The sequence below is a fragment of the Chaetodon trifascialis genome, chromosome 18 (assembly GCF_039877785.1).
Source record: "Chaetodon trifascialis isolate fChaTrf1 chromosome 18, fChaTrf1.hap1, whole genome shotgun sequence".
Taxonomy (NCBI): Eukaryota; Metazoa; Chordata; class Actinopteri; order Chaetodontiformes; family Chaetodontidae; genus Chaetodon; species Chaetodon trifascialis.
Genome location: NC_092073.1, coordinates 21754886 through 21773652, shown reverse-complemented (window position 1 = coordinate 21773652; position 18767 = coordinate 21754886). Strand labels below are relative to the sequence as shown.

Here is an 18767-nt window from a genome sequence, read left to right as displayed (position 1 = left end):
TCTTTGATAGTTGATTTCAGCTCGCTGTGTGCATGTTAAGCTGTGTAAATAGCTGCACTGGATCTCCCATTAGGCCTGGAAACGTTACACAGCGTTATTGATCTCAGGAGATGTGGTTTGACCTCTGGCTGGACAGGCGGTCCCCAGAGCAGCGCTCTGCTGTGCCCACACCAAACACGCACACAGCTCGCTATTCATCCTGCGAGCGGTTCAGCGATAGAGTCTGTGCAGCGATTAGGACCCCGCGCACACACACACACAGAGGCGTTCTGGTGTGGACGGTCTTCCTCTCGCCGCCCGACCCCATGGGCAGCGCTAAGCCGAGCCTCGCTCCCGGAGCTGCAGACTCGGCAGCTTTCCTCATCTTATCGCCATCTTGATTGAACCAGTTCAGCCGTCTCTGCGCTCCCCTGATGGTAGATACAGAAAGTGGGTGGCTTTAAAGAGATCTTCGTCGCCTCCCTCCCCTCCCTCCTGCGCCCAAACAGCACCCGAGCGCCGAGCGGCGGGGAAAGTGCTGACTGGCGCCGAGGCCCCCTGTCGGCCCCGGGGCCCCGTTCTTGTTACGGGTTCATTATCGGCAGAGACGGAGTCATAATCTATTCTGTCCCGTGGCTGTCGCCGCCTCATCGCTGCACACATCCGAGCGAGGCGGCGGGGGCCACGACACTGGATGCCCCCCCCTCCTCCCCTAACTCAAATCTCAACTTAATAAAAGTGATGAATAAACAGGGCTGCCGCTCTAAAGGAACCTGTGAGCAAACCGCTGTCAGAGAGCTCCCCGTGGTGATGGCTTTTGGATTGCTAACTCAAAAATATCCCCCCCCCGCCGCACACACACACACTGACGACACACAAAGCAGCTCGCATTGAGCGCGTCTTCTGATGTTGCCTCTGTGCTTTCATGAGACTTTTGTCATCTTCATTTCAGTTTTTTTTAGCTCAAACGCCTCCTTTAAGACCTTGTCGTTGAGCCGTCTATCCGTCTCCACCCTCCCCCGTCTCCCACTTACTCTTTATGCTCCTTTGCGTTCCTCCATCTCTCTCTGTTCCCCCCTGTGATCTAGAGTTTGGGTGTTATTAGGTGAAAGATGTGCCACGCAGATGATGAGTCATCCTGTCACTCTGTCATCTCACCCTCTCCTCCTCCTCCTCCTCCTCACCCTCCTCACCCTCCAGCCCTCAGAACGCTCTCGCCGCACGGAGCGTTTTCTCCTCGCCGGGCAGACTCGGCTCGCTCTCACGTGCCGTCGGATGGTACGAGGGGCATGCAGATGCTGTCATTTCATCCTCACGCGGGCCTCTTCGTCTGACAGAGACGTCAAACCACCACTTTCCCAAAAGCAGCAGGCGCCGCATCAACAGACGCACGCTCTCGTAAATGTGTCGCTGCCTTGTTGTCTGAAGGTGCCGTCGTTTTTTTGATTTTTTTTTTTCTTTTCCCTGTTTTAACACACTTTTCTCCTCCAGCGTGCACACGCGCAGAATTCAAATGCCTCTCCTTCTGAAAGCTGTGATGAAATATGACATCCTCATAATATTTCCGAGGCCCTGGCAGATAGCTTTAACGGCTTACCGTGCATGTTTTCTGACCTTTGTTTTATTTGTTTCTTCGCCACGGTGACCGCTGAACCTGGGCTTTGTTGGAAATGGCAGATAATCTCCTGCTTTGCATGGGCGAAGCTCTCCCTCCACCGACTCGAGAATGTGTCTATCTGCTAACCCTGAGGCAGGGCCATTCTCTTGCTCGAGACAGAGCGCGAAAGAAAGGGAGAGAGCCGGAGAGAGAGGAAGAATGGAGGGAGAGTGGTGGAGGAATGGAAAGCAAAGGCATCTGCAATGCAAATGGGTGCCCTGCAACCCTGAATAATTCAAAGTGTTGAATGGAAATCTTGCTTTTCTGATCCCCTGTCATTAACTTCTGCCGGAGTGGGCCATTCTCATTTGGGCTCTTTTGGCCCGCGCACCTCCCGCTCTGTAACGCCACCCCCCCTCCGCCTGTACTTTTGCTCTTGCCCACTTTACCTCTTCGTCTTCAGAAACCACTCTCTCCCTCCGCTTATTCATAGAAGCTCCGCACGCCTGTTGCCCTCCCGTTTCCCTCTCAGGTCCTCTTCGCTGATAAGCCACGTCGCTTCCTTCCTACCGAACTGTTTGAAAAGAATTGAGAGAAGAAGAAAAGAGGCCCCACTCTGTTTTTATGGCCCTAATTTCCTTGTACAGTTGATCTGTGGATTATACGCTGCCAGCAGCCATGGGGGATACAGATGGTGAACCTTTGTGAGGGCCCTCTCTAAGCTCTTCCTATTAAAAGAACGGAGAGAAAGGATTATCTCTCACTTGCTGAATATCAGATTCATGCACAATGCAGCCGGTGTATTCATTGAGCGAGCACTGCTCCCTTTGTTAATTGCTGCAATGGTAGCAGTGGTGGAGTTTCTTTCGCACCCTCTTCTTCTTTTTTTTTTTTTTTTTTGTTTGCCCCCCCCCCCCCCCCCCCCCCTTGCTCCAAGCCTCATTTTTGAAAAGTAAGATGTTTGATGTTGCAGTGCACTCAGCCCGCCTTTGTCTCTGCTGTGGTGAAAAATTCTATTTTCCTGTTTTGGTTCGGTTTATTTTTCGCCTTTAATGCGTTGCTTTCTGTGTCCGTCTGCTGCTTCAGCCCCCATTGAGCTGAGAGGCAGCGGCTTAATATATTATTTGATGGATTAGAGCCTGAGCGTTTTTGAATAATTCATTCTAGGTTATTAATGTGACTGTCAGCCGCTGGTGTTTCATATGCCCCTGACTCTGGATTTTTATTGGTCACTGAAAGCCCACAGACATTGGAATTCTATTCCTAAACATAACACTGTATAGTCGGCATGGCCGTCTGAATTAGACTTGTGACAGATGTTGAGATTCATTAGTGGCTGGCCGTCTCGGGCCGTGACGGATATCCTCTCCGCAGCACTGCATGAAAACTTTGTAAGAGTTTGTGCACTTTGTTCTCTCTGACCTGCGTCGCATTTGCAAAGTGGAGTTTGTAATTTATCAGATTTCAGTCGGCCTCCATTAGGCCGCGCTTCCATTTCAGATCAGAGTGAAGAAAACAGACGCATTGAGCTCAGTGTCTAATGAAAGCAGCCGCGTCAAGGTGATGATTTAGCGACTTTTAATCTACCTTAAATAAATTTGAGTTTCGGTGCACTGAACCTTGAATTTCTAAAGTCTGACAATGTAAAATCAGAAGCTAAAACTGTTTTTGTGCTGCACTCTGTCAAACATCAGCGCTATAAGGTTTTGATGGAGCTGATGAATGTGTCCCCATTGCAGTGGTTCCTCATGCACGTATTCCAGGCAGGTTTCCTCGCTCGGGCCTCCTGTACGCTCCGTGCCGGCTGCCCTGGCAGGGTCGTCGGCTCAGCGCTTTGGACGTGCCGGAGCTCTGAGACTGCAGAGCGTTATCGCCAGGGCATGATGTTACTGCAAGATGAGCTGCGGAGAGATGCTAGCATGTGATTGCCATTTGAGTTTGCTGGGCGTCTTTATGGGCTGTGTGGATTCAGGGCGTCAGCTGCAACTTTGCAGGCTGATGGGGTTCGCTGTGAAGCCCAGATCTCCGTTTAATGATTGCGGCAAGTCGTGCGATTGATTGGATCGCTTTGGGGCACACTTTCTGCACGGACAGCCGCCTTGTCAAGAGCGTTCTCGCTAGAATTAACTGCATATCTTGGTTTCTTCATCCACGGGGCCTTTGATTGACACCAAAGGTGTTGCTTTTAGATTTTTAATACCTTTAGAAATCTCTTGAGGCTCTCCTGGTCCCCCCCCCCCCCCCCCCCACTTTCTCCCCACGTTCTCCTTCCTCTTGGAAGAAGTTATAAAAATCTAATAAGAAGCAAAAACTTTGAGTTTCAGCGACTTTGAGGCCTCCATTTGGGGAACTTTCCAAATCTGCTGTGTCATCAAAACATGAAGAAAACTGCCTTCCGGCCCCCCACCCACACCCCCCCCAGCCTCAGCGTTCACAGACATGAATGCATTATGAGTGATAGTTGAAAGACATTCAAAACGTGGTCCTCGGAGGGAGCTCTTATCCTCCCACAGCTGGTCTCCAGAGGAGACATCTGCTGCGTAGCCGCGTCTACAACTGAGGTCCACATCATGGTGAAACCACAAATCTCAGTGCTGATGCTTAGTGGAAAACATCCTGAAGAACCGCTCCCCTCTGTTGGGCCTCCTGCGGTCGGCCTCAGCGAGACGCTTACGGAGGCCTCGCTCACTGACACACATCTGCAAGGGCTTTAGTGGCATGTTGTGTTTGTGGCCCACTTCAAGAAGAGCTCAGATTTATAGATACTGATTTATAGGCGTATTGTGTTCATGGCGGGAAATGAGTTTTTTCGTTGTAAAAACCGCAATGACTGCCTTCCAAACTCACGAGCTCCTTTCATTATTTTACCACTCAACCAGATTTTTACATTAGTTAAGAGCCTCCAAATGAATGAGAGCCTGGTACTTGCCAAAGTGGCTGCCGGGGTGACGAAAAGTTGTCAGGCTTAATCAAATTTTACGAACATTTAGGCAGTGGCTGGTAGTAATTTCCCACTCTGTTTGGAGGTAAAGGGCGTACGAGGCAGGCAGAGTGGGTGTGCGTTTGTGTTTGTCTTTGCGCTAGGTGGTTTGTTTGTATTTTTTTATGGTTTTGGTTATGTAGGCTTCATCTTCACTCTGTGTGTGTGTGTGTGTAAATGGCCTGTTAGCCATCTGAAAGCAGTTTCCCTCCCCAGATGATGAATCCCTCATATGTTGTTGATGTCGTCCATGAAGGCAGTTTGCGCATTTAGACTTGCAGCCGCACCGCGCCCCATTTCCACTGGCTCATTTATGCACATAATAAAAACCGCTGCACGATTGTATACCCAATTTGCCAGGTGGTTATTGCTTTCTAAATTGAATGAGCCACCCTAAGTGTGATGGTTCGAGTTGTACGGAGCTTAAAGGCACCATGATAGTGCCACTGATTTTAGCAGAAACAGTAGAAGAGCAAAAAAAAAAAACAAACGAAGGAGACTTGTGCGAAGGAGCTGCAGCCAAATGAGCTGGAGATGCCTCATATCATCCCATAGAGAGGGGATCTTAGCTTGCTGTGACAGCAGCTCTCTCTCTCTCTCTCTCTCTCTCTCTCTCCCTCCCTCCCTCTCTCTCTCTTGTAATTTGAGACCAATCCTCTATCGAATGTCTTTCTTTGTCCCTTGTCCTTTGTGTGTGTTGGTGTGTGCACATGCTCTGTAAAATTTGTTTTTATAACAACAATTCAAATCAGACTCACCGGCTTGTCTGTTGTGAGGACATCTGCACAGATAGGTCCTGCCTGAGAGTGTAGGCGAGGGACAAAGAGGACGTTATACTTTTGTTCACACTGTCCATGAATGGGTTTGAACATGAAGTACACAAGTGTGTATGTGGGCGTGCACACGATTGTCTGGCCTATTCATACCTCAGCCTGTGACGCACTCTAAATTCAAGTTTGCTGTTTATGTGACCTTGGCCAGTTCCATTTCCACGTGGCGACGCAACCGTTCCTTCCTCCTCCTCCTCCTCCTCCTCCTCCTCCTCCTCCTCCTCCTCCTCCTGCGCTCTGACAGGGGGGAGGTGGATCTGCACGGGAACCCCGAGGTCATGTCGCCACCAAAAAGCAATAAAAATGCACTCCTACTTTTAATAAAGCAATTATAACTCATTGCCGAGTTCAATTAATTTTAAGTTTTCCATTAGGAGAGAAGTCTGAAATTGCCTCAGAATTGCTCAGATTTTTTCACACCAGCAATGCGCTGGTGGAGTGGCGAGCTTTTCACAGTTACTTTGGATTTGCACGGGTGGAGGCCGGGCGCCGGTTTACCGTTTCACATGTTACAGAAGTTATTTCCAGTAAATACCAGTTTGCCCACACTCCTGATGAAACTTCATTGGCTTGATTTTGTCTTCATTCAACCTTAGCTTCCTGTGCTCCCCTCTTCTTTCCAGGTGCTGTGTACTTGGAGGGAGGCTTGGAGGAGGCCCGGCAGCTTTTTGGCAGACTCCTTTTCAACGGCGAGGTAACGGATAACCACTCTGTGTTTTATGTACGGTGTGTATTTGCATGAGCGTGTGTCGCTTTCTGGGTTGCCATGTGTGTGGAAAGAACTTGAAAGTGCTTGGATTAAAAAAAAAATAAATAAAATAAAAAATCAAGACCTTTATAAGTGCTTGGATTCAGTCGAGAGGTCCTTAAAAGTGTTTGGATTTAGCCGACTGGAATCTCAGATTTTGTGGATTTTCCTGTGTATGTACACATCAGTCATAGAGATGAGCTGCGGACACGCTAGACAAGATTTTCCTATTTCGATCTGTGGAAGACACAACTGCGACGCTTCCACCAATCTGGTCCCTTTTATTCGCTCAAACCCACACGCTGCATGTTTTGGCAAAATACCACGCATTGCACAATATTGAGGCCTCGCCAGTCTCAGAACCTGAGATCTTGCGACGCTCGCAGTACTTCTGACGAGCTGCTTATTGTGTTTATGCTGATGTGCACAAAGATAAAAGGGAGAAAAAGGAGAATCTGGATGAAGCCGTAGCTCGGCTTGTATGTTTTGAAAAATGAACTGGAGGTGTGGAAAATTGCGGTCTGCCAGTCTCGAGCAGGACACCTGCTATTGTTTGTGAGCGTGTGTGTGTGTGATCAGCAGGCATGAATAATTGATGAATGAATCAGTATTTGCATTTATGTTGGCAAGAAATGTTATGAATCAATTAAATGACTCGCAGCACGTCTGGTAGCAGCAGGCCTGGTTCTAATTGGGTATTGAGGGTGTTTGTCTGAGACTCACTTGGTGACTCCCACACACTTCAGGACACATGTTGATCTATCAGAGCTGTTTGATCAAAATCAGCAGTCTTTGAGAGACCTGATCTGAGGATTCAGGACTCAATCTATGAAAACCACAACACGACTGAGGGAGATTACCATTATTGGTTATAACCCGTCCTGAAAAACAAAAAAGGCTGGAATGATTGAAATCTTTTTTATTTCACTCAGATGCTTTTCAGACACTTTTTTTTTTTTTTTTTTTTAAACGTGATTCACTTACATGATTATTGGTGCCAAACCAACGGATCCACACTCTCTTTCAATTTGTGGTTTTTTCACTTTAGCAGCTGAAACATTTGGCCTTGATTTGTCTCCACGCTTGGCCAGAATTACTGTCTTCTCCGCCCTGACCGGCCATTGTGTTTGAGTGCTGACAGTAGAGTATTTGCTTGTATGTGGAGAGCTGAAACGTCCTTGATTCTGTTTTACTGTCATCCTCTGGCCATGAAAGCTGACAGCAGTTATCGAGTTGTCAGGAATTTGAGGTCTGTATTTGTGTGATGAGAGATTCCCCTTAAAAAAGGGCTTTGTGGAGCTGCTGAACAGGTATAGATTGGAAATAAAATAATGCTTATTATAAAGAGCAGTGCAGCAGGATGGAGAGACACGCACAAACAAACATCCTTCGATGATATGTCATGACTGCAGAGATGCCTGCTGTTGCTGTTGTATTTCCATGACAGTCAAATTTATGATGAGATATGATGTGCGGCTGCATAAAGACAAAGAGAGGATGTATTAGTAACATATTTTATGGAAAAAAGCAATGGGTGTAATATCAGATGCAGAATTGTTTAAGTTGTGCTCAATCTTTGATGAAATCAACCTGTATTTGATTTTATTGCATTTGTATTTACAATAAATCATAATATTAATACAGGATCTTAGATTAATGGTGAATCAGGACATTCAAGCTTAGAGGTGCAGACGGGACCAGACGACACCTTTCAGCTTCAGTAATATGCAAGATCTTAAGATCGTTTCTAAAATCTAATGGGAGCCTTTTGAAAGAAATAGCCAAAATGTGGATGTGCTTTAAAGTGGACTCTGCTTGCATGAGCTTTGCAGCTTACGCAAGAAAACAAGGAATTAAAATGGTCAATACAAGAGTACTGAAAGCATTAATTACTTTGTGCTTTGTACACGACCTTCAAATTTAATTAGAACGAAAACATCTGTTTCGTTAAAGTTTAAAGATTTCCTAATATCAACCGGGCACTGAATATAAAATGACTGGATGCACACAAGGTCAAATTGTACATGTAATTGATCATCATCTGCATTCCAATAAGAACTGTGACCCTTCGTGATGTCACAAACACTGAGCATGTAAATACAAAACAGATGGAGTCCCAGAATCGAACCTTGAGGGACTCCACATGTGACATCTGCAGGGAGGAAGTGGAAATACCTCCAGCAATGGAAATAAAGTGTGGTACAGAAAATGGTACCGTATATTGATTACTGGAAGGTGTTCATGCAAAGCCAAATGAACAGTTAAACCTAAAGAAGTCCTGCCTTACTCTCACTTTAGAGTGCGTGAAATGAATTGGCTTTTATCGGACGGTTGATGACGACTGAGCAGCGTCACAGTTTTACCAGCTGACACACGTAGTTGCTGCTCAACCATGAACCCTCCAGATCACTGAAGACTGCCTGGTTTTCCAGCTCTGCCTCGGATTGTGTTGCTTCCCTGTCACACAGGTAGCCATGACTGTCCTCCATCTCTCAAAGTGTTGCTTGAGTCAGAGTCCTTGGGATTTTGTTTTGACATGGACTTTGTGTAAATGGAAACACAAGTGCTGCTCATAAGGAGGAAAAAAATACCGGGTTCCCAGTCGCAAGTGCATTCTTCAAGAGGATGTGATGGAAAAACAAGACGCTCCAGCATCCCTTCTCATCAAATGGCCAATCCCCGCGTCAGGTGTGATACACTGACAATACTTGCACTGCAGAAAAAAAAAGGTTTTCAATGCATAACAATCAATAATAACATCACAGCCATTAAAGAACTACGGATGCCGAAGGAGCGTATTGATGAGGTTGCATGTGACTGAGATGAGAAGTTGTGCAAATCAAAGTCGAGTGTTTCTCAACTTTGGTTTGAAACTTTTTAGACATGCAGACTAAGGATTGAAATAGCATGGCGTGTCACCCCCCCCCCCCCCCCCCCCCCGCTGAATCCTCCTGATGGCTGCTCTGTCATACAAAGCTGAGAGGAGACAGATGGACTCAGACCAGAAAGCCAAACACCAGCCGGGTGGTATGATGGCTGTGGGGGTGGGGAGCCGCGGGGCAGACCAGAGAGATGGATGGACAAGGGACAGAGAAAACTCTCTGGTTTGCAGGATCACTTGAATCCTTCGGTATTTCCAGCTTAACACATCAGAAGGGGTCTTCACGCAGCACATTACCAACTTAATGAGACGCTGTGCAAAACTGAAGGACTCTACATTTGTCTCTCGCACACTGGAAGGTTTTGCTATTTGTCGGTAAGGTATTCCATTCACACATGGCCGATCAGTCCCATGCCCTCCTCTTCTCGTCGTAACAACGGGATGCTGCCTGCTGTCTCTCTCGTTCTCTCTTCCTATCCTTTCCATTTTTTCCTCTCTCTTAACACCCCAGGATGTCATTACCCCCACAGATGTTTCGCTCCGGTCCTCTTACGACGAGTCAACACAAAAACTCTGCAACTCCGGAGGTAGAATTCTGAATTTACTACCTATAACAAAGCATGCGTGTAATTTCCACCTCAAGACCTAGTCAGACAAACGGGGGCCCCACTCCCCCCCCCCCCCCCCCCCCCACCTCTCCCTTTCTCTCTGTTATTCCCTAATTGGCATGGCATTCATGGCTGGAGCGCAACAGTTATTTCCATCCACTTGTTTTTCTCTCAACACATCACCTTTGCTGGCACTGGTTCCCAAACAACGGGGCTCTTGCAGAGGATGGAATCCAGCTTCATTGCACACAGACGCCCAGAGGAAACAATAGATGCTAATTTGCTAATGACATTACTGTGGAGGTTATTAAAGCATCAGCAGAGAGGCAGGAAGCGTCTTCTTCAGGGGGAGCTGCTCGATTGCTCCCAACCTGGACTCCGATGAGTGCGACGTCCTCGGGGACAGCGCCGTCACATGGTGCCTCTTTTGAGGAGCAATCACCGTAATGATGATCTCACCAGTTGCCCGTGGCCTAATGTGTTGGCTTTTATTAACACCATCACCCAAGCATACGCACTCAGACACCAAACGTAACAAAGGTTGCTGTGACAACCGAGATGGTCACCATGGCACTGCAGCGGCCGCTTCGGGTAGTTTGGCATCGCAGCCTTCTTCCTACCTCCCTCACTTCTGGGTGCGGTGCCAAAAAGGGTTTTAGAGCAGCTTGCTTTTAACTGCCTCAGGCGGCGCTGGCATAAACGATCTGAATCTTTCAGCCCTTTTCTCCCCATTTTAATAATGTTAAGAGTGCTGCCATGTATTCAGAATTGAATGGTTTTGCAAAAAACTGCCAGTAAATCAGGTTTAACTGTAATCATGATAATCATGACTCGGTCTGATATTATTATGGTCTCCTGGTACACCAGCAGAGTGTGCTAGGCCTGCATGCTCGCACGGGTGAAAGGATGGCTGGTAGCTCCCTCCCTGCTAAGGCCACCTCACTGGCATGCAGTAACTCCTGCCTCTGCTCGATGGATTCGAGCCTCTTTCCGCGTAAACACAGACCGTTCATTTGTGTACCCGTTTTTAAAAGAACAGTTACGTGAACCGCAAACATACGCTCCGCTTCCCTTTTCACTCAGCCGCTCTTCACCCCCTCGACATCTCAGTGTCCCTCTCTGTTGATATCTGTTTGTGCGCCGGCTTTGTCTTGCGGCGAGTGCAGGCAGTGTGTCCAGCGTTTGAAAGAGAGAGTGTGTCTTCTCCTCTGCGTCCTTGGTTTGATAATAACTAAAAGTAATAACTTGGGAGGATGAATGTATGCACGCATTCACACGCCAGCTTCCATTCACGTTTCTGCCCACACTCGCAGGAACTGTAAAAGTTGTGCTCTTCACCTCAGCCGTGACTCGCGCGATAGACTTCGCCAAAGAGTCGACATTAGTTTTCCCATATTAGAAGATCACCTTGACCATTCAGTGAAAAAAAGAGCCTCCGTTTTGGACTTAGGGCTGCTTTTATGTTGCTATCGATCAGTGACGCTATCTCTTATTGATTTCTCTGCTGCACTACTACGTTTGATGGATTGATTGGCAGCCTGTGGCTAGAGACCAATTTGTCAAGGTGCACTGGACCTTGTCAGAGAAGAGCACCATCATGGAGTGTGTGTGTGGGTGTGGGTATAGTGGTGTTGCCTATTCGCGGTCGGCTGGTGAGTGTGAGCACTGAGCCCGTGTCTCATCTCCCCGGTGGGTTGTAGCAGCGCTGATTGAAGCCCACCTTAAAACGCAGATCACAGGCGGACTCACCAAGTTGCCTTTCATTTTGCTTTTAATTTCAGCTCTCATTACGGGTAGGCCGTTGACATTCAAATAAACATGTTTGCATATGTTTTTTTGTTTCTTTTTTTTCTGTTTGCTGCACAAGAGCTCCATCCTCCAAATGGCTGTGATTCAGCTGCTGCACATGATGATTTGTGCCCCCAGTAATTATACCTTCCTCGCGCTGGGAGAGAGAGAGTAGGGAGGAAAAAAACCTGTTGTTATTCTTAAATCCCCACTCGATGCTGGCTTAATCATTGTCTGCCTTGTCTTTGCAATGGCTGTAATTGAAACATTAGCTGTTCGGGTCTATATACAGCATGTGGGCGGATCGCGTGCGCCCTGTGGACGGATTTTAATCATAAGCCTCGATCACAAGCCGATGCTACTTGTGCGTACTTCACTTGCTCTCCTTTTTGTTTTGCTTTTTGGTGCTGTCTTGTCCTTTATCCTCATTTTCTGTATCCATTTGACTCCCGCGCTTTAGACACATCGCTTTCATGCGTATTTTACGGCAATTTGGGCGCCTGCAGATTCTCTACGTCGAAGTGATCCATTAGCCGGCGATATTGACTTCCTTTAAGCGATGCCATCCTCCACAGCCGAGAACCCGTGTCGTATTCACAAGCAGGCTCCGTGTTGACTTGATACCTGCTATGTACTTAGTGCTTCTCGACTCCAGTCCCAGGCTAAGAGACAAGCTACCAAAAGGAAGCATTTGCTCAAACGTATTGACCGCGTTCATGAATTTTTCATCGGCTGCTCAAGGCGATGGGTTGCCAGCTGGGTGGGTTGAGAAGATGAGGCACCTTTTCGATGCTGCTGACCGCACACACAACCCCCCCTGTAGGCTAACGCCGCATTTTAAAGGTTTATCTCCTTGAACCTTTTAAACACCTGAGTGATACTGTACTTTAGAGGCCCTCGCCACGTCTCTATCATCGCTATGACTCACCCAACATTAGACCCCAGGCCAAAAACTGCTTCTGACTGGCGTTGTCCTTGGCAACAACTTGAGCCACAGCTTATACTCCCTCTCTCTCTCTGTCTCTCTACCATTCGATCTTGTCTGGTTACTTCAGAGCGGGGCTGAGGAAACATGTTGATCTTGCACATATTTCTCTCCACGGGGTGGGGAGGCACAAGGAGGCCAGCACTGTCAATGTGGGTCTCCAGAGAAAACACACCTCTCAAAGCCAAATCCCACCAACCCTCCAGCCCTCGCCTTCCTCTCAAATCCACATCCTCACCCCCCACCTCACTCCCTGGTGGGTGGTCGATATACAGACCTCTTGGTCTGAAAATGAGATGCTGACCCATTTGCTGTTATTTCACCACCCCCTGCTGGGGCTGCTGATGGCACCTGAAAGCACTTGGCGTTAGGAATGACTGTCCCCGGCATCATTACAGTCTCCCCTTTTTTTTCAGCCACTGCAGAATCATAAATAATTAAACTTCATTAAGTGTTAAATTGATTCTTAATGTTGAGAAACACAGCTGCTGTCTGTGATATCGGTGAAGAGTGGGTTGTCTGTTGCCGCCAATAAAGTCACCTTTCTGGCAGCCTTGTCGATATTTTTATCAATCAAAACGTGTAATGTGAAGCAGGTCGCTCGCAGCAGTGACGCATTTTAGCATCTTTCAGCTCGTCATTTTTGGTTTTATGACGGCGGCTTTGTTTCAATCCGCTCCCGGCGCTCTCTTTAACCCTTCACCAAGCATGAAAAAAAAAAGAAACTGGCAAAGTTAGCAACTAGCTAGTGAGCACAGTGGAGCGTTTAGCTGCAGGACGGCTCCCCTTTGAGCTGACTGAAAGCAAAACAGAGATAATATTCAGCATTTATTCCTCTGCACTTCGGAAACATGACTCCAAATAAATGCTAAGCTGCTCCATATCTGCTTAATGTTTCTCTGAATGGGCGATTGTTTCCTAACAGCCTACAACTATAAGGTGATAACATGTCGATATGTGTTTGCAGTTTGTTCCCCGAGTGGCCAAAAACATCAGTGGATGCCGCTTCAATAAACACGGTTAACCAGGATGAGCTCAGTGAAGGGGGGGGGGCTATGCTGCTCATTAACCACATTCATCATTCCCACAGCATTTTGTCCTGAACATTTCACAGCTGCTGGCTGTCGAGGACGGCAGCCTGTCATCCTACACAAATCGCTTGTATAGATGTGTAGGATGATAAAGCAGTCACTAGAAATCTGCAGCTCGCATTCCAGCAGCTTAGCTCGTGGGCTCCGGTTAGCCCGTGGCTAAGCTTTCCAGGGTTCGTCTTTACACCGCGCGTCCAGGCTAAAATTAGCGCTGAAGGTTTCCTGTCCGTCAGAACGGCCCATGAAACTACTCAGTTCTACAATAAGATCACAGAAAGTGCGCGAGGCTGATGAAATTCAACAAAAGAAATGATTAAATGCTTAGAAATGCTTCTTGTAATGCTCGTTTTTTTTCTTGTTCTGAAGCTGGGTCCTTAATTATGTGACCTCGGTGGAGAATTATTATTATAAATCCTCTTTCTGTTCATGGATATATGCATTGGATGTATATGTGTATGCACTGTGTATTTTGTGTTGTTCCACCTTTCTTTTTAGGCATTTTCTCATTTATGATGTGTTCTGTTAACGTCTTGTTCGAAGGATTTTTCTTTGCTTTTGAGCATTGATGACCCTCACGCTGTAAACTCCTTCCTCTGACTCCCCCCTCTCCCCCCTCTCCCCTCTCCTCTCCTCTCCTGCAGAACCTACGGGAGGTCTGGCTCAACTACCCACCGCACCCCCTGCAGGTTGGTTGAGATACGTTTTATTATTGATGTTTATTTTGGCTCTGTGCCTCTCATTAAAACTCACCTCACCCCCCCGTGACACAAAAGCGCTCTCCCATCTTTGAAGTTTTCCAGCCTGAATGTATGTATTTTCATGTGTGTGTGAGTGCATGTGTGTGTGTGTGTGTGTGTTGCTAACACAGGTGGGCAAGCTGTTTTTATTTAGCCTGAGGCTGACTGAGTTCTTTATAGCTGTCACTAGGCCCCCAGCAGCCTTCCACTAGTCTCCATTGTTCTGCTCCTGTGTCTCGCTGATCTCCATTTTGGTCGAGACCCTAATCCGCTCTTTCATTTGCTCAGACTCTCTCCCTCCTCGCCGTTGCTGCTTTCTCTCGTCTTTCTCCGCCGCACCATTCTCCCCTTCTCCTCCGCCGTGCCTCCTCGCTCCCCCTCTCTGTGTCTTTGCTCTCTCCCTCTCTGTTCCGCCGTTCTTTGCTTTGCATGATCTGCCCAGAAACATTGAACATGTCAACAGTGTTTGTTTGAAATTAGGATTTGGAAGAAGAGATCAAAGATGCCATAACAGGATTACAGTCCCGAATCACATGGGGCCTCCAGGGACCGTCAGGCATCCTTCTCTCTGATGTGTTTGTGTGGAGAAAGTGTTTCTTTGTGTGTATGCCGAGACTCGTCTTTAAGCAGTTTATTCATTTCATCTCCCTGCGTGTGCGCGAGTGCTGCTGCGGCCTCATATGTATGTTTTTGCATATGCATGTTTCGCCCAAAATCGCACTGTTTCTGCTCGTGTACGTGCAACCCCGTTTCCAAAAAAAGACAGTGACAACATGCTCGTCCTTTTTGACATACACTCCTTTGACGTTAACGTCTGAGCTCATCAGCTTCACTGATTTTTGTAAATATCTGCTTATTGTGAATCTGATGCAGCAACACGTTTCAAACAATTTGGGACAGGAGCAACTAAAGACACCTGTTTGGATCATTCCACAGGTAAACAGGTCAGAGGATCATGATTGGGTATGAAATCCTGGAAAGGCTCAGTCGATCATGTTACTCGTGCAATACGAGCCGTCCTCCTGAAGGCAATATACTCCTTTTTGTATATAATGTACATACATATAGTTTTATTTTGGCTATTTCATTATGTTATTTTTAGCTGAATTTCCCCAGCGTGGTAAAGTTTATCTTCACAAGTGAGGATGGAGCGAAGTTCACCAACTTGTGAGCACATGACTGGATAAAGCATATGACTGCATGAGCTCAGAAACACTTCATTTCTAAATGCTTGAATTCAATCTTTTTTACAATCTGGGTTGTGAATATGTGCACGTTTGTGTGTCGTTTCCTCGTCGTTGCGTCCTCGCCCTTCCAGTTTTCCCTCCCTGAACGCTGACGGTCCACAGAGACGTTGAAGTGGAGCCTGTCAGCGCTCAGAATAAACCCGCTGCATCCAGCAGTCTGAGTTCCCGGTGAGCACAGCGGAGGCCTCCAGCGGCGGGCGCCGCGGTCAGGGTGGAGCCCCGGGGTCGGCCCTGCAGCCGCTCTGTGGTGCGAGGGGAACCTCCGCAGCGAGCTGCATCAGTAGTCATTAGCTGCTTCAGAGATGTTGCCTCATTACCACACACTGCGCGTGGTTGAGCTTTCCTCTGGGTGGTCCCCTGCCAGTGGGGGTAACGCCTGTTAAATTGTGCCAACCTTTTGGTAGCTTGATAGCATCCTGACCTTTTGTATTTAGGTGATATCTGAGCAGCTTCACACAACGACAAACATCTCCCCTTCGTTAATTATTTATCTATTTATTCTATAATTGATGGAGGCCCCCAGGAGTTCAGGCTACAACATGAAGCCCAAAATTGTTGGGAAGAGGTAACAAGGTGTCACCCCCGATCCGCCGGCCCACCAAGACGAGACCGAGGTGAGAGGAGCTGCCTTAATGAGATTTGAGTGGATGGCGATGGCAGCTCGCCACGGCGTGGGTAATTATGCGTTCACCCGTCTTTGGCATACATGCATACATTAGCCTTGCCACCGACGTGCCCGCAGAGCGCGATGGGAAACTTGGAGGCACGTCTTTATGTCTTTCGTGTTTGCTCGATCCGCACCAACGCATCATCACCCCCAGCGCTCCAGAATAATTCAGCAGAACGTCATTTACGTCGAGTCTGGATTTCAGGATTTTTCCTTTGGTTTATCGGGGAGATACACGAGTGTCAGGCTTTTCTTTGGGCCTCGGAAGACCTCGGCTCTGATTCTGCTTCTGCCTGGACTGAGCTGAAAGTGATGCTTTGAAGCCGTTTCAAAAGTGCTTTTTTTCTTCTCCTTTCATAACTGCTGTTGATTTTTTTCTGCTCCCCTCACTTCGTTTGAAGCCTCGCTGCTGGCCATTCCCCCTGAAGGATCGCTACCGCCTAAGAGCGCTGAACTCGTCAGATGCCGTTAGTTGTGATGCATGACATTTAAACGCCTTTCGTTAATTAACAGAGGGAAAAAAGGCTGGAATGAAATGTTTCTTAGGACATTTTGGAAGATGGAACCATGACATTACTGGCGGCTCTCTAATTAAAATAGTGGGTTTAAAAATACATCTCTGCGCTGCGCGTTGGCTTGACGTGGGAGAGTCTGAAAGCTGTTTACTTGTCATTTCTCCACGAAACACAAAGATGCTGGGAAATAAAGAAAGTTTCCATCTTTCTCTGGAGATCGGTGAATATAGCTTTTTTTTTTGGAGGTTACTTTTTTAGCGTACGGCTAAATGAAGCGAGCTAAAACGGTCAGTTGAACGTGCTTTAGGTCCCTCTGAACGTCCGCATGAAATCATGAGCCTCAATATTTTCTTTCTCGTTGGGAAAGATGTCTCGGTCGGGCTTACAGTCGTACCACGCAGAGACCAATTAGACGTTTCTAGCAGCCTAATTAATGCACCCACAAGGATTTTTCTCCTGATTCAACAAACATGCATCACATATTTTCTTAGCGTATCACTTCTCTTTCTAAGGGCCACAGATGTGAGCAAACACTGTAGTTAAAGCTAGCGGCTTGTTTTGCTGAACCCGTCCACCTCTGAACTCACCGAGCCCTAAAGCTAATGTTCAGAGCACAACCTACAGCGCGTTTCTCAACCGGAAACTGTTCTTTCAGGACCTATCAGAGCCAGAAAGTCTATGATGCGGCCCGCTTCAGAACAGCCGCGGCAGCTTCCAGCACGACTGCCGCACCAGAGATATTAATTGACCGTTCGAAACGCCAGATTCAGCGAGACGGGGACAGGGACGGGGGGGGGGGGCTGTTTGACTTAAAACTTAATGACGATGAGGTTCCATCTGCTGCAGATCATCTGAGTTTGTTTTGAGGCAGAGTAAAAACACACACTCCAAACAGGCCCTCAAGCAGCGCATACTGTAGAAGTTCATTCCATTAAAGGAATTTATTTGACGCTCTTAATGCGAGACGACTTCATCGAGCGAGTCGGGAGTTTTTTTTTGCGTCTGATTGGAGGATCTCAGAGCGGTCACGCTGGTCGTTACAGGCTCGCATTTCCCGCTCTGAGACGTGAGATTCTGCCTTTTGTTCTGTCGCAGATGAACGCGTTTAACATGCAGAAATATGCTCGGTGCACAAACAGAAGCAGCGTGTTCAGTAAAGTACGGGATGAGCAAAAACACCCTGAAATTAAATATAATAAAAAGCACTAAAGACGGGCGAGACGTGAGACAGATTATACGAAAACAAATTGCTTCCCCAAAGACAGCTGTGCTGTAAAACAGATTTAAATCAAAGATGTGCCGTGCATGTTTAGCATTCCACGCTGTCGCTAACACATCAAATGCAAAACCACGTGGCCAAAAGTACGTGGACATCTGGACACCCTCACGCGACAGTTGGACATCCCATGAGCATTAATGCAACCTGGTTGCAGTGATGTGCTCACATTGACCCTAAAGAGCAGAAGTGACTTGGCCACAGGTGATCAGCTGATCCAGTTCAGCCCACGGATGTTGGATGGGGTTGAGGATCAGGGCTCTGCAGGCCGGTTATGCACCTGGCTTTGTGCACACCAGCACTGTGAACTGTTGAACATGTAACTGTGTGCTGAAGCATTAAGATTTCCCTCCGCTGGCATTGAAAACTGAAACCCAAACTATGAAAAATAGAAGTATTTAGACACCTAAACACAAATCCTAAACACCTCTGCGACAACTAGACCCCCTTGTAAACCCTTGTTTTTTGCTGTTCTTCTCCCCAACCAGGTTCAGGAGCCTCAGACGGACAGGCAGCTGATCGAGACGTCCCCGGTCCTCCAGAAACTGACCGTCTTCGAGGACTCCATTGGGGTTCTGTTCACACACGTGCGCCTTCTGGCCAGAGCGTTCACCTTGAGGACTGTGGGCTTCAACCACCTCACCCTGTAAGTGCGGTCAGGGTTTGTTTGTTGATAATGTACTTACAGCCAATTAAAATGCAAAGTGAGGCACTAGTCGGCCAGATGTAATTTGCAAGGATGCTGCAGAAGTAGCCAGACTTCATCTGCTGTTCCCCTCAGAGGTGATGAGGCATGATGCATCATAATATACGATATGATCCGAGATGCTGGGAGTTT

The 18767-nt window shown here is 47.5% G+C and overlaps 1 protein-coding gene across 1 annotated transcript in view; it reads left to right on the top strand.

The window, feature by feature from the left end:
* drosha (drosha ribonuclease III) overlaps positions 1–18767 on the top strand; it is a 79202-nt gene that overhangs the window by 39351 nt on the left and 21084 nt on the right. The window contains exons 23-25 of the mRNA XM_070986405.1: positions 6010–6080; positions 14129–14173; positions 18418–18575. Of these exons, the coding sequence (XP_070842506.1) occupies positions 6010–6080; positions 14129–14173; positions 18418–18575 (274 nt within the window). The remainder of the gene's footprint in view (positions 1–6009; positions 6081–14128; positions 14174–18417; positions 18576–18767) is intronic.